This window comes from Pholis gunnellus (assembly GCF_910591455.1).
Source record: "Pholis gunnellus genome assembly, chromosome: 21".
In the NCBI taxonomy this organism is placed as follows: domain Eukaryota; kingdom Metazoa; phylum Chordata; class Actinopteri; order Perciformes; family Pholidae; genus Pholis; species Pholis gunnellus.
The window spans coordinates 8,810,116-8,836,819 of NC_136548.1; the positions used below are offsets into that span (position 1 = coordinate 8,810,116).

General features: G+C 42.1%; 2 protein-coding genes across 2 annotated transcripts; both read left to right on the top strand.

The window, feature by feature from the left end:
* The first annotated feature begins 10,717 nt into the window (after nt 1–10,717).
* stub1 (STIP1 homology and U-Box containing protein 1) lies at nt 10,718–17,054 on the top strand. The gene is made up of 8 exons (XM_079183221.1): nt 10,718–10,835; nt 11,594–11,823; nt 11,973–12,171; nt 12,549–12,714; nt 12,848–12,923; nt 13,022–13,078; nt 13,982–14,098; nt 14,987–17,054. The coding sequence occupies exons 2-8, from the start codon at nt 11,710–11,712 to the stop codon at nt 15,110–15,112; spliced, it is 855 nt and encodes a 284-aa protein (XP_079039347.1). The 5' UTR covers nt 10,718–10,835; nt 11,594–11,709; the 3' UTR covers nt 15,113–17,054.
* A 1,220-nt stretch (nt 17,055–18,274) lies between these two features.
* LOC306713240 (C-reactive protein-like) lies at nt 18,275–19,093 on the top strand (the record flags this gene model as incomplete). Its single annotated transcript, XM_079182888.1, has 2 exons — nt 18,275–18,365; nt 18,483–19,093. 2 exons carry the CDS (start codon nt 18,275–18,277, stop codon nt 19,091–19,093), a joined length of 702 nt encoding a protein of 233 aa, XP_079039014.1.
* Nucleotides 19,094–26,704: the final 7,611 nt, after the last annotated feature.

The window sequence follows — 26,704 nt, forward strand, 5'->3', positions numbered from 1 at the left end:
GCAATCCACTTTTTGCATTCAGCAGCTCTAAATATAACCTAATTATAGTGTCTTGGGTCAGAGGTCACAGCTGGGTGCCCTAGGGACCTTTCATTAGCAAACTGGAGGGAAGAGAATGCAGGTGTCTATAGGACCGCTCCTTCTATTGTGCCCAAATTAATGAAGTGCTATCACTCTGCAATTTTGGTTTTAGGGCTTTTCATCTGTTTTTTAATCCTATGTACTTGTTGACACTTCACACTTAGTATGTTTGCATTATGCAATGTGTTGAATAGATATTTTGACATTTAATAAAACAGAATTACTATTCCAAATGGTGTTGTCTGCATAGGTACATCCACTCAAGTACTGTACCTAAGTATACAATCTACTTTTAATATTTAATGCTGACAACCACAGCTATTAGTTACTTTGCTAATGGTCCATTAATATCATACATAATAGAAAACTCAAAGGGGCCAGTTTCCTGCATGATCATTTTTATAATAGTGTTTTTTGCTTTTGATATTTTAAGTTAATGTAGCTGTTAATACTTCTGTACTTTTACCTAAGTAAGATTTTGAATGCAAGACTTTTATTTGTGCAGTAAGTCAGTGCATTTAATTCTTTTTCCACCACTCTTTGCAGGCCCCTAAATGAAATCAAAAACCCTGAAATTGTTTAGCGATGCAGTTTGAAGTGGAGAGCTCAAGATGTCAGTGCCCCTCTCTACAATATCTCTGCCAGCTATAACTTGTCCAGGTACATCTGCATACATTTCATTTCCCATCAAGCTTGTGTTGCTCTCCTTTGTTCAGCTTGTCAAACTTTCAGCATTTCCTTCTTTTATTACATTTAGATTTTCAAAAAGCAATGGTAGGGTCACGAAATTCATCATTTCACTGTTTAAGACCCTCACAGCTTTTCTGAATAGTTTTCCTCTCAACGTGCTGTTGCAGTGAAAAAAAGATCACCCATGCCTCACAATTATTGTATCCTTATCTCGACAAAGAGCTGAGATCCTGATAGTGTCATTGAACTGACTTCACAGGGACAGCGTCAATACTGCAGCCAACCTTGATGTCCTTTGCATTGATTCTCACATTCCTCAGTGTTCAAAAGCACACAAGGGAATAGTTTAGCTAGAGGGTAAACAGGCCAGACTCTTTTTAAGTGGTTCTTCACACAAAGTTTCCAGTGCTAACTCAAGAGGATTTGACAGTCAGTGCTTTATTACGAGCAGCAGGCTGGGAGGCAAAAAGGCAAATGAAAACACATCGCAGTCGCCGCAGAATGCACTGGAAGTTTCCTGCGGTACGTGAGGTTTTGAGGGTAAATTTAGACTACAAAAAGCATCTGCGCTCAGCACCGCAGCTTTTGATTGAGGCAAGCATGTGTCTCTCCTGCATTCCCTCATTAGAGCATGGAAGTGCGTGGGTGAGCTTGCCGTGATTGCCTGCCATTTACTTGCAAAATCAGCTCCGTGAATGGTATGGCCTGTCTTGTTTTTGGAGGGAAAAACCTCTTTAGTCGTCAGCCTTTGGAGGACAACATCTCCTGGCCCTTTCACTTCACATTTATGACTCTCATTAGCTGCAACTTAACAGAGCATCTCCCAGTACCACCATTTAAAATCCAGATGAGAGCATTGTTGTCAGCAGTGATGCTATAGTGATGCCTCAGGCCTGGTGAGTTTGATGGGCAGTGTTGTTGGAGCCCAACTGGGGGAGTCAGACAGAGGTTTGCCGCTGTCTGTCTTGTTTTTTTGCGTTCCCACCCCCCACACCACTTCCAATTGGCTGAATCGGTTTGGAGGGAAACTTAAGCAGGATCCCTCCAAAATTGACAATAGGTATAGTGTTTTACATATGTCCACAGGAAAGACAGATGTTGTCGCTTTTGACCACATCCACATCTGAATACCCTCATTTGGATACAATGGGAGAGAATACAAAGGGGATATATTTTGGCGGTCAAGACAGATGCATCATTTTGGCGGTCAAGACACATTGCGATAGACTTTTGATGCTGTGGAGCGTAAAGCTATTGATTCAAAGGGCTGTTTTTTTATGATTTGACTGCTTACTCAATGTCCACATCTGCCAGGCGTCAACATCAGTCACAAAGAAAACAGGGTGGTTTCCTGTCAAAAAATGGTGACTTAAAGTCATTCTGATCCTGAAAAGAGGTTACACTGCAACATCTAACCAGCTAACCAGCTGCTGGTGCCAGCTCCATATCAAATATTAAGGACAAATATGAGAGTGGTACCCCGTTAAACATGTCGTGTCACCCAGTGTATTGAGTTCTGGTTGTATAGTCTCGACTTCACTAAATACAAAAAATACAACAAATGTAATTATCTTCTTATCTAACATGCACTTACAGAATGGACATATGTGACTGACTCTGTATTGAAAAATCGGATTAATCAGCACAAAAAATATCATATGGACAAATGTATGTAACATGTATCAAAATTGCTACATTACTTATTAAAGACATAGTATTAACTCTCGCTTGTTCCACTTAAAAACCCTAACATTTTAGAAGACACACATCAGAAACTCTCACTTATAAAGTGCTCTACATGGTCAGTTTTTTTTTCTTTAGCTGCCTGACTGCACTCAATCTCCTCCTCCTCCTCCTCCTCCTCCTCCTCCTCCACCTCCTCCTCCTCCTCCTCCTCCTCCTCCTCCTCCTCCTCTGCACTCCATCCTGCTCTGTGAATTAAGTTTGGCCAGGCTAGGTCATCCTTGGCTGTGCAGAATATAATTAGCCTGTCTACACACATAGGCGCACATACACACACATACAGACTTTAAACTTTAAACCCCCCTATTCAATGGCCTTCTGGGACAATAGACGCATGCCAATACTATGACCCCCTCGGCTATCTCCCCATGCACAATAAACTCCCTGTTCATCCTCAAACCCTCCGCCTCCCTCAGCAGAATAATGAGGCTGATAAGATTACGTTTTTACCTATCACATTTCACATCATATAGAAATAATACTGAGCTTAACAGTCGCTTAACCTCAGCTGTTCCTGTGGAGGTTTGAAATCTGGCTGGTGGTCAGAATTACACTTGACGTCGCCTCAACGTTTTAAGTTTCACGTGATAAAGTGTATAATGTGTTATGGTTTTAAAGCTTGATACTGTGAAGTTTGTAACCAAAGATGGAGCTGAGATTTACCATCAGAAACCACTGAAAATAGTGATTTGAGGCCAAAGCTTTATACTTTTACGTGTACCCTTCAAAACTACTTGCAATAATTCTAGTTTGCCAAGATTACAAAGTGCTTAAAAGTAATTAAATGATATAGATAAAATGCGCCAACGGAGAATGAGACAGTGTGAGAGTGAAAATAAAAGGATTAATGTTAAAGGATAAGAAGTGATTGAGTGATCATTCTTCCAAGCCTTAGCAGTAATCCAACAACCATCACATTTCAGACTCCGGATGACAATTACAATCTCTGAAAAGGGGCCATAATTGCACACCAAATCTGAATCCAGAATGTCATTTATCTCCCACCATCTTTCGCCGTCTCCATTCAGACTCCTTGGTGACCTGCAGCTCGTCCCTGAGCCCCTATTGATCTTCTTCTTTTTTTTAAATACCATCACACACGAGCTACCCTCCCCTTTGCTCTCTCTGCACCTGCACTTCAGCGTCCTCCGGCTCATCAATGAAACCTGTCTTTTAAAAACGTATACATCTGTTGCAAATGAGGTAGCCATTGTTGGGAGGGAAACCCTTGAGGGGACCGCCAAAATGTGGTGTCTCCCCGGCGCCATCATTGAGTAAACCCCAACCCCCAACTTACATGCACACACACACACACACACACACACACACACACACACACACACACGCACCTCTTAGTTCAGGGGTATCATATCACCTATCCCTTAGGGTATGCTAGGCTGGATGCTCTCATGATAACAGGTGTATTTGAATGTATACAACAGGTGGGATGAATGTCGAAAGAGAAATCTGTGGCCGTTTTCTTGACTTTAACATTGTTTTGTGCAGGTTTTATTTCGATGAAGCTATGCTCAAGTGTGATTTTATCACACACATTGGATTTTTTTTAATATTTATTTATTTGTTATCTTTGGTTGAAGTGGCCATTACTTCCTGTTTTAGGAATAAATCAGGAATTCTGCAAAGCAAACCAGAGGCGATAAATATTTGTCTCACAGCTCCATTTGGTTATTTGGCTTTATTGTCTCCATCTGACCCACAACTGATGAACAGAGGAAGCTGATGGAAGCGGAAAAAAAGAGGAGTCTGTCCTTTGACAGTGACTAGTGATAGCTGTGGTTTCTTTCTGCAGTGAACTGTGTCGTCCTGCAGAGAAGTGCAGACGAGTGAGAAAGCAAAGGGGAAATTGAAAAAAGAAAAAGGGAACTTGCTGATTAACTAGAGCATGGAGGATAGTCCTGAATTGCCTGACACATTCATGCCTGCACACATATGCATGAGTGCCTGCACTCACACACTTTATATACATGCACGACACGTACACACACACACCCTCCACACACACATATAAAAACATGCATTAATACATAGCCCCAACTTAGGGATTTTGGGCCCTATCTGCACATGTATGCAGGCTAATCAGGGCCTCTCAACAGACAGAAAGCAAAGGGTCACTCAGGGTGAGATGTTTGTGATGGAAATTTGGACGGCAGGCGTAGGAAAACAAAGCTATAGAGACAGGACGCCCCAGAGACGACATACTTTACACATGAGACAACACACATTGAGGAGTTACAAATGAGAAAATGTTTAACAAAGCCTTTCTCATTCATATTGCTGATAAAGAACTTCATTGCAGGCACTTTACACGAAATTATGAGGGAATAGTTGGATCTAGAAAATATTTTGTCTGTAGATTTAACTCTGAGGGCCAGGAAATGAAAAGCATTTCATCAAGTTCGAAGATTAGAAATGGCTCGATCGCAGATCTGTACAGACAAATTCACAAGGTTAACTAAACTCATATTTATGTTGACATAGGTGGCCCAACAGAATGCATGTCTTTTTCTAAAATTGCTTCCTCCCCTCTAAGTTACTCAAACTTTTTATATGACCCTTTATTCAGCTATCTGCACAAGTAGGCGCAAACTATTCCACTGATTGCATCTGATCCAGTGGTGAAGATATGGTCATTCCTTCACCACTGGAGCCCAGGACACGCAGCTTTTATTGGACGTAGAGTGCATTCATCGAGGGCATCTGATGGAACCACCGCGCCTCACCGAGAAATCACACAAAGATGGGATTTAATGGTCCTTCGATTGAGCGGTTTTGAAAAGCCAACCTCTGACCCCGACCCCTCCCATCCTCCAGGGTCCAGTGCTTGTCATTGGTCATTTGCCAAACGCCTCACCCTGATCTGATTACCGGCCAATTTCAGATCTGCCGACTACACACTTCTAGGATCAAGACAAGCTGCTTTCAGCAACTTTACATGACAACAAATAGCTGGATTGTTGCAGGACGAGACAAGTTTTGTTCTATTCAGGCGATAGAGATGGACAACACTTTAGATAGGCGCCAACCTTGGTATCTTCTAATGTCCACACAGTCTTCATTTAATGAGGAACTGATAGAAATAGGTTTGAACTAAAACTGTCAAGAAAACACATTTCATACTGAATCATTGCATGGCCAACAGAACCAAAAATATAATGTAAAACAGAAGAGGAAAATAGTCAGATGAATCATCTAAACTTAACATGTCTGTTTAAAGCCTCACAAATCCCCCGGAATAAGTCTGTATCATCAGAATATGCATGTGTGGAAATCTCAGACTTGTATCTTCTAAATCCTCTGCGGAAAAAAGGATTGTAGTGCACAAAAATGTGCCTATATCTGGCTCAATCTCAAAAACCTTATTTGTCTTTTCTTGGTACTGGGCAGTTTACTCTGACCGAGCATTTTGTTCTCGGGAATGTGTACATCATAAATAAAAAAAACAGGGAGTTTTATTGAAGCAGGAAAAAAGCTGTAAGAGCTAACGAGCCTGCTAAGTGCAGTTGTTGCAGACAGTTTAACCTTTTGTTCTCAGTATTATAGTTGTTTTTTTTATTTAGTAAAATGGGGAAAGGAAGAGGGGGAAAATAGCTGTGGGTCAATTAATGGAATATGTATATATATATATATATATATATATATATATATATATATATATATATATATATATATATATATATATATATATATATATATATATATATATGTATGTCTGTAAGCAATATGTAAATAACTTCTTGGAGAGCAGTGGTTTCAGAATTGTGTGTGTGTGTGTGAGTGTGTGTGTGTCGCTATTCATGCGTCCGCTCATGTCTGACTGCTCTGAAAGTCTTCTGCATAGGCCTGTCAATCAAATATAACACTCGCCTTTTCCTGACACGCCCTGAAGGACTGTGCACAATCACACACACACACACACACACACACACACACACACACACACACACACACACACACACACACACACACACACACACACACACACACACACACACACACAAGCACCACCCCCAAAACAAACCTCTGTCTGGCCAACACACACACACACACACACACACACAATTAGCCCATTGCTCATTATGTCTGCTTTAGCTCTTTTGGATTGTGTTGGAGGGTGGGGGTTGGGGCAACTACAACTAAAACAAAGCTCATTACAATTTGAAATTACTCAATCTTATGTTTTGCACCCTGCAATTAATAACAATCAGTAAACAGAGTGTTTCCACCTATTGATATGCATGAGTTATAATAATGGTTAACTTATATATAGATGCAGTGGTGGAGGAGGGGAGGATGAGTTTCCCTCTGCATCCCTGAATTGCTCAGGCTCAGGAGTTTTGATTTCCCTCCAAAAACTCTTTTGTAAAACTTCTCCCCCGCCACTTATACACAGCAGCCGCCTCCACCCCCAGCCGCCACACATCAATCCATGGTGTGTGTGTGTGTTTTGGGTGGGGGTGTCTCAGCCAGTGTGCTGTTAACCCCCCAGGGTGTAAAAGAGTTTTGGACTAACACAGCAAGTTTCAAAAACAAACTTTCAATTTCAGTTTACTTAAGCTTTTTTTAGGTCTCAAACCAAAATACACAGAAGATATTGTGTCATTTGCATCTAGTCTGAGAAAAAGAAGAACCTATCAACTGCATGAATAAAGTTTCTTATGTAATGCACATGTTACATTTTTGTTGTGGCTGATACCAAAATCTCTGTTAATCCTGTGATCCTTTGCACAGGATTTTGTTTATTCACAGTGTAAAATTAAACTTTTTAGTTTGCCAGAGATTGAATTCTCCTTAACAATCCAGATGTTGTTGTTTCCCTGTTTGTTTGTGTGTGTGTGTGTGTGTGTGTGTGCAAGGTCTGAATAAGATGAGTTATTCCACCCCCTCCCTTTGTCAGGAAGTTTAATCACGGTTGCAGAGGTGTGTGGCTGACCTTTGACCCATGGGTATCTCTGGCCTTTCTCTTACTTGCCTTTGGGTTAGCTTAAGGATATCCCTCATTTAACTCCTAACCCAAGGAGTCAGCTTTAGCAACCAGTGAGTATGAATGCACATTTACACAGTCACTATAGATGATTACCAAACACTTCTAACCATTAAAGTAATTACAAGTCACACATTACATTCATTTTATTTTAATTTAAAAAAACATTGAAGAATGTCACTGAACTGGAGTTGAAATAACATCTATTGGGGAGTAAACTTGTTGTTAATGAGCATTGCAAAATGAATATATATGGCAATTCCCAATGGATGATCAGTTAGAAAAGGAAGAAATGCTTGATTTAGTGTATTTTGTAATTTCAAAATGTCCCTTTTTCATCCTTCTGAAGTCATTATGAGCACATCCAACAATGTTCCTCTTCTAAAAGCTCGCTCGGTAACTTGGGGCACATTCATTACTTGTGACTTGTAATACATTGTGCATGCAGATTTGCAGAGCAGCTTTGATTATTTGACGAACATTAAAGTTTTAGTTTGTGTTTGTGTTCCGGCACAAGAGCAGATTATAGGGATGAGCAAGTGCAAGATAAAGAGGGAAGTTGTGATTGACAGCTGGCCATGTGTGTGCATTTGAATGGTCTGAGTGAGATGAGTTTTATTAGATGTCACAGTGTGATGGTTAATTACAGAGTGTGAAGGCAGGCTTATTTTTTAAAAAAAAGTGTGAAACAGGTTTAGAAGAGTTTGTAAAAGGAAAACAATTGTAAACTTGTTTTTATGAACAAACAATGACGTAATGTGATTTATACTGACAGTATGACAATATTAGCACATGTCTGACTCTCAAACAGTCAAAATACACCGGCGACCTTCCTTTCATTATGAAGCTGCTTAATCAGTTGACAAGTAAATTTAAACAATCAGTTCCTGCATTTCCATCTTCTTTCAGTGAAGACAGTGGAACTATTATTTTACTTTTGTGTACGTGTTGCATTCAGACCCACTTGAACAAACTGCATTAAGTCTATGAGCCTTTCCTCTTCCCAAAATGAGCAAACCCACCAAACAAAGGGCCACCATTGTGGATAAATACGCCTTTTGTTTTACCCATTTGAACCTGAGGTTTCCCTTAACGCTAAGGAGAGTGTGTTCACCCTTTTTCTCTTTTCAGATGCTTTGGCGCTGAATAGCGGAGACCACTGCCAAATGGGAAAACGTCTACACAGGCAGAAAGAAAGACCAAAATCAATCAGGAAGTGGCTGCTTTTCAGCTGTGCCAGAGGAGCCGGGCAACTTCCTGGTCTCGTTGCCAAAGTGACTGGAAGCTCAGCCAGCTGGTGCAGCGGGCAGCAATTGGGTTTGATGGGGGGGGGGGGGGGGGGCAGAGGATGACGGTTGGGATGTTGGACAGAGGGCAGGGAGCTGGTGAATGAGGGTGAGGCAGTTTGAATGTAAGCACTTTGAAACTGCATTCCTATGAACCATCACAATGTGGAGTTTCTGTTCTGTTTATCATCCTTTGCAAACAGTCACCAAATCTCTACAATTGCTCACACAATATTCTGTTGGAGATTTTTGTATAATGTAGAACCTCTTTCTATGGCAGACAAATACACTGACATTATGTGGAAGTAAAATTGTCTTTTTTTCTCTTAGGAACATGATTATAAGAGATGAGTAAATACGGTATGATAGTTCAGAAATAATCAAGCAAGCAAGAGAAGCAGGTTTAAAGATGTTTCTGGCATATACTGCGCAAGCTTAAACTTCACTCATATCAATAAGGAAAATTAAAGTAGATATTATTGAATATGCCTCTATTGAGATGTCAATCATAGATATGGGTCAGTCAAACCTTTATGACGTCACCCTTTGCATGATGGGAAATCCTAAGCACAAAACAAATATTTTTTGCAACTATATATTTCTTAAAGCGAGAGTACATGGGGTTTGGAGCACACAGAGCAGAAATTTGAGTAAAACTACATTTATTTCTTAAATTAGTCTCTGTGTGATAATATTTTCTCTATCAAATATAACTTCAAGATTTAAGAAAATGATTAGCTAAAAATATCCCATTCAAAAAAAGTTAAGTGTAAGAAAGAGGTACAGATTGTACGCCACAGTAAATGCTTGGTGTCCTTGATTTAAGTTTCACATCTTCGAATCTAAAATTGCAACATTAGTGTGTCTGTCCTCATCATTCTCCGTCACTAATCTAAAACCCCACTTTTACAGAGATGGGACTGGAGGCTGGCTGGGTAGATGGGTGTTCTGGGGGTTCAGGGGACCAGACTGGCGGAGATAGGTAAACACAGCTGGGGACACACAGTGCTGGTGGGTCTGCGGCTCAACGGCCCCCTTCACAAATTTATCAGTGTGTTTGTTCAGGGGATGTGCTCTAATCTTCACACGCTGATCTCTGTGCTGCGCCTTCTCAGAGGCACAACAGGCTGGGATGAAAGTGACGCCGTCCACAGTCACAGCCGTGCTAAGGCCTCCATGGCTAAACTTGAATGTTCGTTTCTTAATAAAGGCCTATAAAGGTCATCTATGGATCTGTCTCTGTGTGTGGTTGAATCTCTCTGTGGGTGGGATGGCCCTGATGATATATACTAATCATCTTGATCATAGTCTTACCATTTTTCTGAACATGCCTCCCAAAAATGAATAAACCTTTGTCAGGAAGTGACAGAGTTTATCCCCCCCCCACCCACCCCATTTCTTTTTCATTTAATTTTTTTAATCTGTGACACAATATTTGCAGTATTTGGGCACATGCTGCTTTCGTCATCCTTATCATGAGTCACAATTCCAGTCTAAGGTATTTGTAAATGAGATACATTATTAATGTCATATGATTCCAAAAGTCTTACTTATTTTACATTTTAAAAAAAACTCAGTGAACATTTTGCACTTGTGTCACTTTTGAGCTTTGGATCAAACTTCTGTTATTGAGCGCCATCTGCGGGCTAGTAGTACTTTGTGCGCCACCCGCAGAAAATAACTTTATTCACATGGAGGCATCCTCATCAAAATATATTTAAACAAAGATATTTTTACATATTTCATGCTCAATCGATGACAATGACATTTATTTTAGGTTCTCTTGATTCACATATCCTCGCTAATGAACGATTTATCGAGGCAACAGGCAATTTGCCTTTCGTTCCTGACTTTTTTTTCAGTCAGGTGATCGAGAAAAACACGTCCTTTCGGCTTCCGTCAACGTCGCGTATGCTCTTGACGTCAGCATAACAACAACCTGTCATGACAGCTCGTGTGGGGGAAAAAATATCCATTAAGATATCAAACCATATAAAATCCGTTTCACCTGGATGTAAGATTACCTCTTTAAGGTAAGGTGTGGAAACTGCGATTCTCAGGTACAAACTATAACTTGCAAAGATAGAAAAATAGAAGGCAATAGGCTGTGTAGCAAATAAGCTAACCTAGCATTAGCTCATTTCTGTTTTATGAGGTTGCTTAGCGGTGTTGAGGTAAATGTGAGATAAATGCAAAGACGACGTTTCCAGGCCCATGACACCTAAAGTCCAATCAGTTGCTGATGAATTGTGTTACTACAGACCATCCACGCCCGGTGTAACACGACAACATAGCGTTAGTTTACTATGCTAGCTTAGCTAACTAGCTAACGTTAACGTCAAGCTCAGCACCGAACTCTTATAACGTCTCTTATTAACTGAAGTTAACGACATTATCAATCTGTCTCTATGCCGTCTGCTGCAACACCTATACCTCAAATGTTAGTAAGACGAATCTTTATGACAATTTCATCGTCGTTTGTTTACAACCTCTTAACTACGTCTAATGTTCCAGTTGTATAGCCTTTGGACCGTGAGTGTACAATATTTAGCTAGCTGTGCGTCTCATTTAGTCACTACTGATGTTCGTCAAATGAATAGTTAATTCGTCAGCAGTCCAGCCACCTCGTTGTATTTTTTTGGAGCTGTGTGCACAGTCAGCGAATTAAACCGAATGCCTTTTGTGTGACTGCACCTAATTCGCCCCAAAGACGCGCATTGCAGGTGCATTGCAGTGAACGCACGCCGCTGAATGTTGTCTGAACTTCATATGCACCGTGTCTCTGATCTAGTGCGTGAGATCCAGGAGGGACAGGGCATTCTAGGACCTGTCAGCTAGCCAGCCGAAGAGACGGGGAACAGGATAGGGAAGCAGGGCGAGGCGGGCCCCGCGGAGCCGGTGGAGAAGATGGCCGGCAGCCCGGAGAAGAGCTCCACCGCGCAGGAGCTGAAAGAGCAGGGGAACCGGCTCTTCCTCTGCCGCAAATACCAGGAGGCTGCTACGTGTTACAGTAAAGCTATTGTGAGTAATTGTCAATGGTGAAATGGCGTCTTCCTAACAAAATATACGAAATATAATGCATTATTTTTGGTGAGTCTCTTTGTAGTCGAGTCTACAGTGCCGTGGTGTTAACGTGTGTATGTATTGACTTGCTATGTCCTGGCTCCCAGAACCGTAATCCATCCGTGGCAGTGTACTACACCAACAGGGCTCTCTGCCATGTGAAGCTGCAGCAGCATGACAAGGCTCTGGCAGATTGTAAGCACGCGCTGGAGCTGGACAGCCAGTCGGTAAAGGCCCACTTCTTCTTGGGCCAGTGTCACCTGGAGCTGGAGAACTATGACGAGGCCATCGGCAACCTGCAGAAAGGTCAGAGCAAACCAGTATGAGGTGGTAAAACCTGTTGCAACCTTTAGTGTAGAAGCAGCTTGCTCATAACTGCACAATGTCACTCATGTATTTCCTCATTTATGTTTAAGTCCATGTGTTTTTTTTAATGCTAGTGGTATAGTGTCTCTTTTACCAGCTCCTCTACTCTGAGGCACTTTATGGGCACAGCATATGTTTGCGGGGATGTTTTATAATATGCTTTGTCAGGGTTTCTATCATTGGAACGAATTCTACAGTGAAAGGTATAAAGAGTTTTACACCTCTACATTTTTCACATGTTGTCTATGGAGCAAGAAATGTCAGAAGGTGACACTGTAATGGTTTTACCAATGTTGCTGTAATACTGTTTTCTCCAGCTTTTAACCTGGCTAAAGAACAAAGACTGAATTTCGGAGATGACATCCCCAGCGCCCTGCGCATTGCAAAGAAGAAGCGATGGAACAGCATTGAGGAGAAACGCATCAACCAGGAGAACGAGTTGCATGCCTATCTGACTAAACTCATAATGGCTGAGAAGGAAAGGTGAGACCGTGGGGTGGCAGGCAACTGCACGGTCATAATGATCTCTTGAGGAAGACTGCAGAGCACTGGAATGAGTGTCACAAGGGTATAATACCGTTTATTTATAATTTATAATAACTTTGTATTTATGCAGAGAACTTGAAGAATACAAAGAGAAACAGGACGACAATCAAAATGGAGGAGACGCTGCCAAGATTGCATCAAAACATGCAAGTTTTACATCTTCTTATGAGCAAATATACTAATTATATATTCTAACTGCATTTTCGTAAATATGTCTGGTAACATGGAAATGTGGCCTACTTAGGACAAGTATCTAATGGACATGGATGAGCTCTTCTCTCAAGTGGATGAGAAAAGAAAAGTGAGTATGAAAATCATTAGTGTTGATGATTGTATTCATTCCCTCAGTTATGTCTCAAACCCACACGTTCCCATTATGTGCGGACTGGAATTCATCCCAGCATGCGGGGACATGTTCTGGACAGGTCACCGTCATCCGTCACACGGCTGACAAACAGCCGGGCACACACTGATCACATTCGCCCACACGGACACGTCTCCGCTAACAGTACACACCTACCTCACACCATCTTCTTCCATCGTCGACATAGCAACAGGATAAATAGACTCGCACACAGTCACGGTGGCTCATTCCAGATTCTGTTTTTTAAGCATATGGACATTCTCTCTGCGTTGTTCCCTTTGTTGTATATTCAAATGATCTGCGGCCGTCAGTGCTTGAAAAAAAACGCACCTTTCCTCCAGACAGACGTTCTAGTTCCAGCCCAAACTGTTTCTATGGCAACCGTCACTATTTGTTTGCAGTGTTTAATTGTCTTTGCTGTAGTTAGTCGTTGACTGACCTGAGGTAGTTGCCATATCATTGTCAGTTAATATGACACCACACTGACTACCAGCAGGGCGTTTGTCTTGTATGTGTTGGAAGCTGTGAAGGCCAGAGGCTTCAGTAGAGAACTTTTTATATAATACCTTTATTTCAACCGTTTGATGATAGTTTTTAGAATGCGCATTGTTGCTTTTTCATATAAAATTTCATCTAAATTGGATGATGTTGTGTCAGAACACATTAATGTGGAACGTATCGCCAATCAGCAGCGTCATTACGCTGTAATTAATCTGGTAAAACCAGGAAAAGACGAGATCACAAGCTATCGGGTCTGGTACAGGTTTTAGGTTAAGCTAGAATCAATAGTGATTTCATATCTCTTACCATTCCTCCGGCTGCGTTTTGTCGTCTGTTCAGAAGCGGGAGATCCCAGATTACCTGTGTGGCAAGATCAGCTTTGAGCTGATGAGGGAGCCCTGCATCACACCCAGTGGGATCACGTATGATCGCAAGGACATCGAAGAGCACCTACAGGTAAAGCCATCGTCGGCTGCATGGCGAGTTTTATGTTTTTGTTTCTGGGTTGTCCATCAATCTGTCTATCCGTCCGTACGTAATGTTTTGTAATTTATTTACCTCGGCTAACTTAATATCTTGTACCAAATGTAAACCCTCTCATTCTGTCATTTTCACGCTGTGGTTTGCATGAACTACATTTAGACTTCCTGCGTCCTGAATGAATCACTATTCATGTTTAGGACATTTTTGACAGACGTTTTGGGTGTAATTCTAGTTTCTATAGTGTTCCAATTGTAATTTACATTGTGGTGTATGTTGAGTACATTTGAGGGCACTTATCGTTTCCCAAAATGCACTGTAATATGCAAATATCTATGCTCACTTTAATATTAAAACTGTACCACAATGCATTGCCAATTTTCAGTTCCGTAGCAACCAACAAGCTATGGTAGTGGGCTGGAGGAAAGGACACGTAGTGTGATAAGTGTCCCAATTCACATCATTTGTTTGAGGGGTTTACACCTGATTTGGGACCTCAATAGATTCCCCTATATAGGAAAATACAAATTTAAGAATAGTGATTTATTTCATACACAGCCTATGACTTTATTTAAGTTCATCATTTTAACATCTTGTAAAAGTACCACGGAGTTTATAGCATCAAAGTATTTTACTTTGAAAACCACCTCCCTGAATTCATGTGGTCTGAATCCCCCTTCAGTCAGTTAAAAACGTTATTTCTAGTAAAAATATTTTAGTCATAAATATAATGTATGATGTTATTAGTAACATTGTATTGTAGGTATGATTATTCCCAAATAAAGTGGTCTTATTTGCATTGTTTGTATTCTGTAAATTCAACCACAGATGCCAACACTAACATGTAACCTGCTCTCTGTGCAGCGAGTGGGTCATTTTGACCCGGTCACCAGGAGTACCCTGACCCAGGACCAGCTGATCCCGAACCTGGCCATGAAGGAAGTGATCGATGCCTTTATCCAGGAGAACGGCTGGGTGGAGGACTACTGAGGGACCCCCCCTACCCCACCCCACCCACCCGCCTCCCATCTCTCCATCATACCCAAACACAAGCCTGGACAACACAAGACTGTAGAGAACAGATCACCCCCTTGCCTGGAGATGTACTTTATACAAGCTGCAAAAAGCCACACTATGGACTACCGAATGAGAGCCGTGTATCTCGTTCTGCCTCTTCCTCCCCACATTTGATCTTTGCTGTAAAACTCCCCGCTCCTACCTTCTAAGGCTCGGTGTCCATGGCCTGCTGCTCCCTTTAAAACCCTCTTCATTCTGCTCTGACTATACTTTCTCTCTCTCACTTCCTCTTCCTTTCTTTTACGCTGTATCAAGTCTCTCAAGCCTGACTCCCTTCTTTCTATAAGGGGCCACGTTCTCAGGTCTGTCTTGCTCCCTCTCTCCCTCCCTCTGCCTCCCTTTCTCTGAGTGCCACAATCCTTGGATAGCGTCAGCATTGCACTCCAGTATTTTACAGAAACCACCAATATTAAAGAAAGACATCTTACACACGGTGGTAGAATACATAAATACACTGTCCTTTACTCCAGTATTTCTTGGTAACTTTTTCATGAAACATTGAAGCGTTCATAATCACATTAGCTGAAGTGGTAACTGAAATGCCAAAAAAAAAAAAAAAGACTTCTCGGGAGTTTGTGTGCAGGTTTTACATAATGAAGTCCCGTCTCCACCTCCAGGTGGCGCTCCAAACATACCCACCCATGTCACCATGCTGTAATATTTTGAGAAAATATTTTTCTTTCTTTGCATATCAATCACACCCCCTTACAGACAATTTAAATAAGTTGAATGTATGCATACTACTCTTAGATTTAGACCTGACCTTCAGTAATTCATAAATGTTTTTGTTTTTTTCATAATAGAAGGTTTCCATGAAAAGCGGCCTTGAACTGGATGCAGAAAATCAATAGAAAACGGCCGCTGAATAGAGAAAAAAAAGTGTTCACGTAGCTGGATATTAATTGAAAATGTTTGAATATTGGTAGCTGACGTGAGTTGTTCAGGTTGATGCTAGAAACCTGCTTTTGGAGAATGGTCTGTGCTGTCTGTGTTGTTCATAGAAACAAAAAAAAATGTGCTTGGACGTTGTGTTTGGCTCGTGCTGTTTGCCATGAATGATAGTGGACGCTCACATCAAGCATGAAGTGCATTTTCTTTCTTTTCCTATGCAAAGGCAGGAGGATGGTTACCATTGCGCTCCCCTTTTTGCCCCCCCCCCCTTTATACTGTCACAGGTTGCAGGTTGCACCAGCTTATGTAAACCAATCATCGGTGTGAGACTTGAGTTCAAGTTGTGTCTTGTTGCAGGGATTTGAGGTTCGCTGGCATCACTGCACCAACCTCCTCCTGTGTTAGAAATGCTGGAAGAGTTATGACCATTCTATCGCATCCATACCTCAGTCTACATTGTTGGATGCTGGTTCACTGGCATTCTCTGTAAAACACGTTTTTATTTCAGCATTAGTTTACAGGTTTTCCAGCCGAATGTGTGTCTGTGGTGAGTTAGACCTGTCGGTGGTTCGATGTCTGTGTGCAGGCAGTGTAAATAATTTGCTCGTGTATCAGATTTTATTTCTTGACAAAATAGGGTTCTTCTTTTTTTCTTTTTTTTTTTTTTTCTTTCTTGAGAAATCCTAGAGCTTGAGAAACTGTATTAAATGTAGATATGTTGATAACATAAATGCCTGGTTCAGTTTTCATTTGTCCCCATTAAACCGTGAACTTTGAGTTCGTTTGTTGTTTTTTTGTGACGCCGTTTAAATAGATACCAAGTATGATGACGTCCGTACTGTACTGCTCATAAGCAACCCATCCATAGCAATCAAATGCTTTCCAACATATGTTATAATATATGTGTATATATACATAATATTCCAGCTTTACGACAAAGCGAAATCACTGCTTTGCGGTACAATCCGTGACATGAGCTTTTCAATAAATGCTAATTTGTTGAAGCTAATGTTTGTTTTTTGACTCAATGTCTATTTTTGGTTCTGTAGTTTGTCACAAACAAACTGAGTCTCTCGCACCTCTTGAAGTATATGTTTTCTTAAAAACACATTCTGATCATTTATTTAGCGAATGCAAAGTCCTTGAGCTCAGCAGTTGCCTCCTGGTCTGCTGTATGCAGGGTGACTAATCCTCCTCTTAGTCTCTGCAGAGGACAAACCTCAATGATGTGTTTTTATCGTCTGCTCACAGTGGGCTTGAGCTGCTGCCCCACCTGTGGAGAGGAACCTCAATCTGTTGCAGAGTATGACTGGGCCAGTGCTGAGGTTCAGGGATGATTCTGATTGTCAGATCTTCATGAAAGCAGACTTGAAACCTGTATCAGAGCTCGACTGGCTGATCAGGTTTATTATTGGCTGATATCCAGATATTCCAGTATTAATGTATATGTCAACGAATAAGTAACTATAGTGTCACCATTGCAAAAATCAGTTTATCTTGGTCACAATTCTGTATTTGTATATTTGTATTTATGTTAAAATATCAGCTTTTAAAATAGATATCAACTTAATAGTATTGACATTAAAAACTCACTACCAGTCGGGTTGCATAGCATAAAGACAAGACATCCTTGAAATGAATGCATGAAAAACGTTTAGTTTAAAAATGTGCATTTCATTAACAAACTATTTCCCTGAGTTATGACAATGCAAATATTTAAAGCATGTTCATGACATAATGATTTGCATGGTTACCACTAGCAGTAAGTGAAATTAACAACAATCTCTGCCACAGCTCTGACATCTGCTATGAAAGATTGTTCTCCCTGACGCAGGGACACACACACACACACACACACATATAGCTGAAATGGTGTGTGTTTGCATCAGTCACATGTAAAAGGACTGTGTCACCCAGCCCTCACACACCAGGCCTATTGTCAGAGCATCGTTGGAGAGCTGACGTCATGGCTTGTGCTAGGAGGGAAGAGGACTGGGCACGGGACATTATCAAGTGGGACTGAGTTAGCAACACAGAGCAGCACCAAACAGCAAAATGGTAAGAAACGCTTTCTCTTCTTGTAACTTTTTATTTTACATAATTTGGTCTCTGGTGTGACTTGTCTGTTCAGAGACGGTTAGGACTTCATCTTTGGATATTCTCAGAGGATGATGGATGTCTTGTATGTGTTTGAAGAGTGTCAACACTGTGAGGTTTGCTGTGGGAGTACTTGGTATCTTTGGATGGTCTCTGACGCTCTCCTCAGCCACCCAAGGTATGAATTTAACAGAATTTCATGAGAAACGTACCTTCAGAAGTATAACACCATTATGTTGTTCGGACACTGAGGTATGGTGTCTCAACTCTATCTCCCCTTTTTGTGTTGCCCCAGTGGGTCTGAGCGACAAAGTCCTGGTGTTCCCTTATGAGACCGACTTCAGCTTTGTGGCCCTGATCCCGCAGAAGGAGATGGGACTAAGGGCCTTCACTCTCTGCATGCGCGTGGCCACTGAGCTGCCGGAGGAACGTCAGATCATCCTGTTCGCCTACCGCACGGCCGACTATGACGAGCTCAACGTGTGGCGCGAGCAGGACGGACGCATCTCCTTTTATATGAGCGGCGACGGCACCTTCTACCACCTGCCGCCGCTCACCACGTTCCGCACCAGCCTCTGCCTGACCTGGGAGTCCCGCACGGGCCTGACTGCTTTCTGGGTGGAAGGGAAACGCAGCACCTACCAGGTTTACAAACCCGGGCACACCATCCGTCCAAAAGGCACCGTCCTCCTGGGGCAGGACCCAGACAAACACCTGGGGGGCTTGGAGGCCGTGCAGAGCTTTGTCGGGGAGATGACTGATCTGAATATGTGGGACTTTGTGCTCTCCAGGAGCATGATCCAGGCCTGGCACTACGGGCACAAGGTCCCCAAGGGCAACATCTTTGACTGGGGCACCATGGAGTATGAGCTGAACGGGAACGTGATAGTGGTGGATGATGACTGACTGAGCGTGGAGTCGAATGCAGAGAGGGATGAGGCGTTAGACATCTGTGTTGGACTGATACTGATGTGTGAATTTCTTTTTTAGATTCAGTGTTGTTTTATGGTAGCGCGCCCATCAACTGTTCTTCCATAAAGCCCACACGTCTCTTGACCTCTGGATGATTAGGTAAAGAAAATAGAAAAGATCTTGAATATCCACCGATACATATATGCAGCAAACTGCACTAGCAACTAAAGCCAATACTTTGTGGGACACAGAAGTCAGTTGTTTTTACATCATTAACCTTTTGCTCAACAGTAACTCAGTTTAGGATCAATGCGCTGTTCTTATATTTGCATTTTAAAAGTTTTACGAGTCTTTGTATCTCAAAGCTTCATCCTTTGATCGGTAAATATGACAGAAAGTTGATGTGCCAGATGTATCCATAGGGTGGCACTCTGTACTAGTTCACATCAAACAGAAACTCGGTGTCAAGTGAAGCATTATCATGCATCGGATAATATGATATGCATAGATATGAACTGAGGTTATTAACGAGGCCACCAAAAACGGACTAAAATGTTGCTGCTATAATATATTCAAAAACTAATTTCACCAGCCTATAATGATATGTATTTTAAATGGACGACTGCAATGCATTTAGAAAATTACAGGTAAAAATTGATTTTAAAAAAGCATTTTTTTGTTAGAATTAGAATTTGTTTGTTTGATGTTATTCATGGTAAATGTGAAGGGGATAGAAAAACAGTAAACTGGGAGTTGCATTATTACAGTGGACTTAATGATTTAACTGCACTCAGAGACAAATAGCAATTATCATGTTTAATTTCCATCGCCATAATGTTGCCTTTGGTTAGAGTACTCACTCATGAATTTTCCATGTTTCAACTGATGTAAGATCGCTTTTGGGTCTGAAATAAAATCTTTCCATATGCATAACTAATAATGTTTGTAATTAGAGAGAATACTCGTCTTTGAACTTTTGCTGTTTCCTTTTCTTAATCATCTTTTTTTTTGGACACATTTTAAAGTGACAATAACTTGTATACATAATTCCAACTGGGGAGTTGTTAAATGTATTTTATGTTATTTTTTATTTACTTAGGACATTTTTAAAAGGAATTTCACTCATTCGGCTGAATGAGGAAGAGACACTAAGCTTCCATAAAGATAGAGAATTAGCCACTTGTCCATCAATACATTTTTAATGAGAATGCACAAATTGATTTTGTAGTGCTTGTGCTCAATTGACAAAACGTCCTTTTCTTCAGAAGACCATTTTTGAACTCTAGAAGGAAAGACGAGCCATCACTTAAAGCTTCTGCACCCCTTCCTCATGGGCCTTTGTCTCTATGTTTTCAGTGTTCCTCAGACAGAATAGTATCGTAACATGTTACTTGCAGAAATCCAGTCATATGGAGCTGCTTCACTAACAATCCCCTCAGAATAAACTCAAGGTCAGATCTTCTCCATCCAAGTGTAACACAGTAACCCTAAGTTCCAGTGTGCTGTCTCTGCTCGTCTCCATGGCTCTGTGCACTCATCCTCCCTTGCCTGCACCACCATCGTGACCTCCTTGCAGAGACGAGGGAGAAGTTTCCAGCGTGCAGCTCATGCAGGCTCCCTTGAGGGTGGGAAAGAGCTGCGTTCCGAGTGTGTGTGTGTGTGTTTATTCCAACCAAATCACCCGTCGGCTCTCTCGCAGCAGTTAAATAAGGAGAAGGCAGGGCCAATGAGTTCTGACTGCGGGTCAGCAGCCAAATGTTCCACCTTCTTGGATGTTGCAATGCATCAATCGCAGTGCCCACTCACTGTGTGGTAACACCTTTGTGGACCATCTGCCTAAGCCTGGCTTCTCCGCCCTCTGGTACGCACACACACACACACACACACACACACACACACACACACACACACACACACACACACACACACGCACACACGGTCTGTTATTTCCTTATTTTTGCATCTCTGCCCAAGAGGGGTACTAATTCTTCATACACACACATGTTAAAAAAAAAAATTAAGGTTTAACATCATTGATTGCTTTTAGTGTTTTAGTCATTTCAATTTTAAAACATCTCAAGGTTCTACTCAAAATATGAATCATTGCTCTCGCAAATAAAACTGTGTTTTTTCTTGTATCAACACAGCCTTTCCATTCCGTGCAGACATGTTCATATTTTGGGGCCACACACGCCACTGTTTCCATTACAAAGGAGGACTTTAAGTGTGCAACAGAAGGACAAAATTAGTGGCGATGCGTCTTCACCGAGTGGATAATTATTCCCTCTGTGTCACTCTATTGCATGTATTATCCAACTAAGCAAACAGTTGCAGGGCTGCTTGTCCTGCTCGCGGACAGGGCCGCCAGTGTGTGCCTGTGAGATCTGCATATTGGCCCGTGGTGGTTAAAGCTGTCTGAGGCGAGGCGGTGCCACTGACTGTATGTATGTCCATCCGTGTGGAGCTGGTGAAAATGTTTTCCACGCGAGAGGAGATAGACGGCGAGAGGGAGCCCCGCGTGAGCCGGCAAGGGGAGACAGAAGGAGGGCCGTTCTGGATTCCTTCGAGCAACTCCAAATAGATTTCCAGGCAAAACATATTTGCATACGCAAGACAGTGCTACGAGCTATCTGAGTGAGCTGTGGCATGTGTGCACTGAACAGATGGATAATTTTTTTTTAGAGCTTTCTTGCAGAAATTTCAGCCCATTAAATTGAGATCTTGGGCATTACTCAGCCTGCTTTTGTTCACAAAGCGCGCAAAGAATCATCGAAATGAAGTTGCTCTTGTTTGTCAGATTTAGTGATTGGTAGATGATCATAGATGAATCAAAAACATGAAAGAACATCAGGTTTTAAACATCAACCTCTGTGAATCCATGCATTAACAAAGCCAAGATGTGCACACAGAGCAGTGCAGTTAAGACTGTGTCCTTTTATCCCCCAACTGATTTAAAAAAACACTTATATTACAACAGAAACTGTTGAAAGGATTAGAGTTTCCTGGCTGTTGTGTGCTGTCTCATGATCATCTTTGATTGAACTAATGGTTAAAAAAGACGTGGCTCCTGATTTAAACAAATTAGCTGCAGCTTGTTTATTTTTCAGAATATAAAATAATTTTGGGAAAAGGATGTGATTCAAAAATCTTGAGAGATGAACTTCTATTCACTTAATCTTTTAAATGCGCCCCAAATGCCGATTGGAGGGTGACACTACGACCTGAAAGTCAGGCCTGGCCTGGCCTCTCTTAGAGGTTATAATCTGCCAGTATGGTCGCTCGTCCTCTCCCTCTGGGCTGTATGAAAAATTCACCAGGCCTTCCCATTAGAGTCAGTCTGAATCAGTGAGCAGGCGTTACAATGGCCACGCACACGACACATTTTTTTATCACTCGACGCTTAGCAGCGCAAATAGTATGTTTACGAAAAACACAAAATCACAGCGGCGTCCAATTTTTTATTTATTTTTTGCTGCAGGTCAGGTCAAGCACATACTGTATGTACTGTACAGATGCACACAGACAAGCATCGTTGTTAAACAGACTATACCCTTTCCAGTGCAGGCTTTTCACGCTGATGGTGAGAGGCCTGACCTTTACTGTGGGGGGAGTGTGAGAGCAATTGGTTCTTTCCGGTGCAATACCTCCAGACAGGACGGCTAACGCTGTCAGTATAAGCGTCCTGACAGCACTTCCAGGGAAGGTGTTGTTTGGACCACTGTTTCCCCCACAATACGTATTTCCCCCTGCCTAAACCTGAACCAACCATTATTCTGAGAGAAGCCATAGCTGCATGTATAGAAAGTGTAGGATCTAGTGGTTTGGGAAGTTTACTCACACCAGGGACTAAAAGTCAGAACATCGTCTGCTGCATTGACTTAACATGTCTCCTGTGAGTCCCATTAAAATGTATGAAAGTGCACTGCAAACACTGTGGAGTACGGCTTTTAATTAGTTTAATTTTAATTTAGGTAATTATTTAATTGATAATAATAAAAATAATATTTCTTACATTTTTTGACAGAGAAAAGAAGCAATTTCTAAACGTCACTTTGGGCTCTGGGGGAAAAAAAAGTAAAAAATCACCTAACAAAATATAATCATTAGCTGAATTATAAAGGAATAGTTCTTGTTATTTTGGAACATGCTATATTGGATGTGATGTAGTATGATGTAGATTTGATTAATTTATAAAAAAAGTAACTATGCATGTTATATTCATCAGACTGCAACACAATCAGTAGTGGCATAACAGATTAACTGGGAAGCACTTCAATCAAAAGTACACCAAAAATATGTACTGTAGGCAGTATACAGTATTTCACAAAAAAAACACTACAGAACAAATGTCCAGCTAAAATTCCAAACCCTTCACATTAGTGCCAATCCATCTTGGTGCTCTCCTGTCTCCCCCACCCCAAAGGAACGTGGCATCAGATAGTAGAGGAGAGCGAGAGGTGCTGTGGTTGAATGCATCGTGGCTTTTAGCGGTGAATTCCCCTCCGTTGCCTCTGGGCTGGCCTCTCCTGCGAACATATGAACCGTGCCACAGCGTGTGGCACTGGGAGACGGTCCGGGGCCTCCTGATTAAATATTACAGCCCTCTAAATGGATGGAGATTAGCCTCTGTGGGAATGTTGAGGCTTAATTTACCCCCTGGCCAGATGTGTGTGTGTGTGTGTGTGTGTGTGTGTGTGTGTGGATATGAAAGGGGAAGCAGGGAGGTTGTTGTACATGTGCCCCAGTGTAAGTGGAATGCATGTTTCCGGGAGTGGGTCAGTGGAGGATGTACTGCGGTTTCATGGGGTGAATGTACTGCAGCAGATCAGAGGTGTGAGCAGGTTAACAGGATCAATCCTGTTCAGCCATGCAAAAACTGCATTGTACTGTGTTTAAAGAAAGAAGGCAAAGCAGCTCATTGGATTTATGAAGCATGAATACCTCGTGTTGCAGACTTGGATCATTCAAACTTGCACATACAACCTGTATTATACTTGCATTTAGTACTCATGTTCCTCAATGTTTTTGTATATTATGCACATCAGATTCTTTTTCAACATTTATACAGATGGACAGAAAAAGACAATTGCTAAAACCTTAAGTACTTGACAGGGATGAAATCATCTCACATGGCAATATGTGGTATGTATACATGTGTGTATACTAACATGCAATGATACATCTGACTAACTGACAGTAAAATATTTGCACGGATGAATAAATATGTGAATAACGGTCGACAAGTAAATCATATAATTATAATTAAAAATCAAACTAACTAAAAATATTTGATATAAGATATAAAGTGAAAGGTTTTTATAGACAATCAGGCCATATATCGTGACATCACTGTCTCCAACAATGTCAATATAGCTTGTATAATCCCACTCACAATGTGAATTTGTACATATTAATAGATTTTAAAATAATCAGATATTCTTCAGCTATATTTCCCTTTTACAGTTCAGAGTTGTGCTGGTTGCCTCATTTCAGGCGACCTGGAGTCTCCCCCAACCGCAGACTCAATGAAACATCCACATCCGTTCTTTTTGACCGTAGCTGTTAGCCATAGTCAAATTATTACTGTAGAAATGATTTCATTCACACACGTATGCAATAAATGTCTGTCATCTTAATTTCTGGCTGTTTTCCGTGTTCTGTTATGCCATCTCGACATTGACTCTGAATTATTGATTGGCTGGTTTTGTAGTTCACCGCGTTTAAAATGCTTTTAAGGATGTGAGTGCATGTTTTGAGGTCTTTGCATGAAAACCCTAAACTTTATTATTTATAAACACACGTAACTTAACCTTTATGGAAAAGGTGGGGGGGGTTGTCTATTTAATCAACCGCTCTTTTCTTTCAGCTTTATTAACGTGTTCTTATGTTGGCAGATGCCTGATAAACATACGTTTTTCTCGGTCTTCTTCTGCAGAAGGATGTATCAGATGTATCACTGCGAGGCCTTAATTCTCTGTTAATTTCCCTCTCATATTGGACAAACACATCCATCAAACACGCACCACATATGTGTACAGCATCCGCAGACAATGACTGTTCAGCATAAACACACCACATGTACACACACACAAACACAGCAAAACACCATCTCCCACATGCACAAACACACACACACACACACACACACAAGCACTCTGCGCCACTGGGCAGGGACTAGCCTGAAAGATTGAAAGCAATTAAAACTATCATCTGCAGTGGCTCTGGGCAGGCCTGTGGCTGCGAGGGGGGAGCTGCCACTGTGCATCAGCCTCTCTGTCTCAGCAACGCGCAGCGACATGAGAGGGAGAGTCGCAGCCCTCTCCGGAACGCACAGGCACCGCCACGGCTCCCCTTGTAACATACACACATGTATGCTCACACGGGGCTTTGTCATATACAACTGCCATGACACCTAATCCTGCTGCTGATATTTCACCTGCTCCTGTGTTTTTTTCAGCCTCTTCTCCCGAGAGCTGAACACACGATGAGGCTCAGAGCCCAAGCGTCCCAACACGGCGGCCTAACTCTCGGCAAAGTTCAAATAACTCCGTGTGCAGTGAGCGAGCGAGCCGAACTGTCGAATTTAGTGCAGGTGCGCTGCGCGTGGCTTCATAATGGACTGGCCGGAAGCGCGGGTAACCAATGTGTCTCCAGAGGTGAGGTAACACAAACAGTCACGAGAGGAAAAAGTTACGATGCAATGATGAGAAAAGAGTGCGCAAGATCCCTTCGGTGCCCGGGATTAATGCTTGTTTTTTTTTTTTGTCATGTGCATGTCTTACACAAAAAGTCTGCAGAGCCTTGGGTACGTGTGCTTGCCAACAGAGGAAATAGTTATTGTTCCAGTAAATACTTTTGTGGTTTGGGATGCTTCATTGGCGCACACACACACACACACACACACACACACACACACACACACACACACACACACACACACACACACACACACACACACACACACACACACCTGCACACAGGGCTCATCAGTCCGGTCTCATTAAGTGAAGTGCTGTAACTCCAAGCTGTTTGGGCCAAACTTGGAGCAGTTTACCTGCGTTCAGATCCTTGGGAATGGTGGCTGTCTTGCTCTGTCTGGACTGGCCCTTAACAAGTCTCCTCAGGACAACCACGCCACCATTATCAACTACTGTTACTGTTTCTCTCTCTTTCTCTCTCCTTCCTCTCCTCTCCGATCAGCTCTCCACCTGTCACTCTCACTTAGCGTCGACATTAGCACCGGTGGTTTCCTCATCCTGGTTCTCTTCACCCCTCCCCGCCACCATCTCCCCTTGGTGCGTTTGAATACATATCTCCGATATTCAGCCCCTACTTAATTTGACAGGCCCCTGTTTTGTCAGTCTGACAGGCCCATAGCAAGACACTAATAGGCCACAGAGACCACCAGCAAAGGCACCAGCCAGGGAGGCCCCTGCGGTGCCAGTCCCCATCACCCTCCACGTCTCTCGGGGCGATGCAGGCAGCAGAGAGGGGGTCATGGGTGGGCTGGTCAGGCAGCAGTGCTGTCACACCAGGCCACAGCAGACTGGACCAGGCCTCGGTGTTGACACCCGTCACTGTAACCCCCCCCTTACCACCACTCAG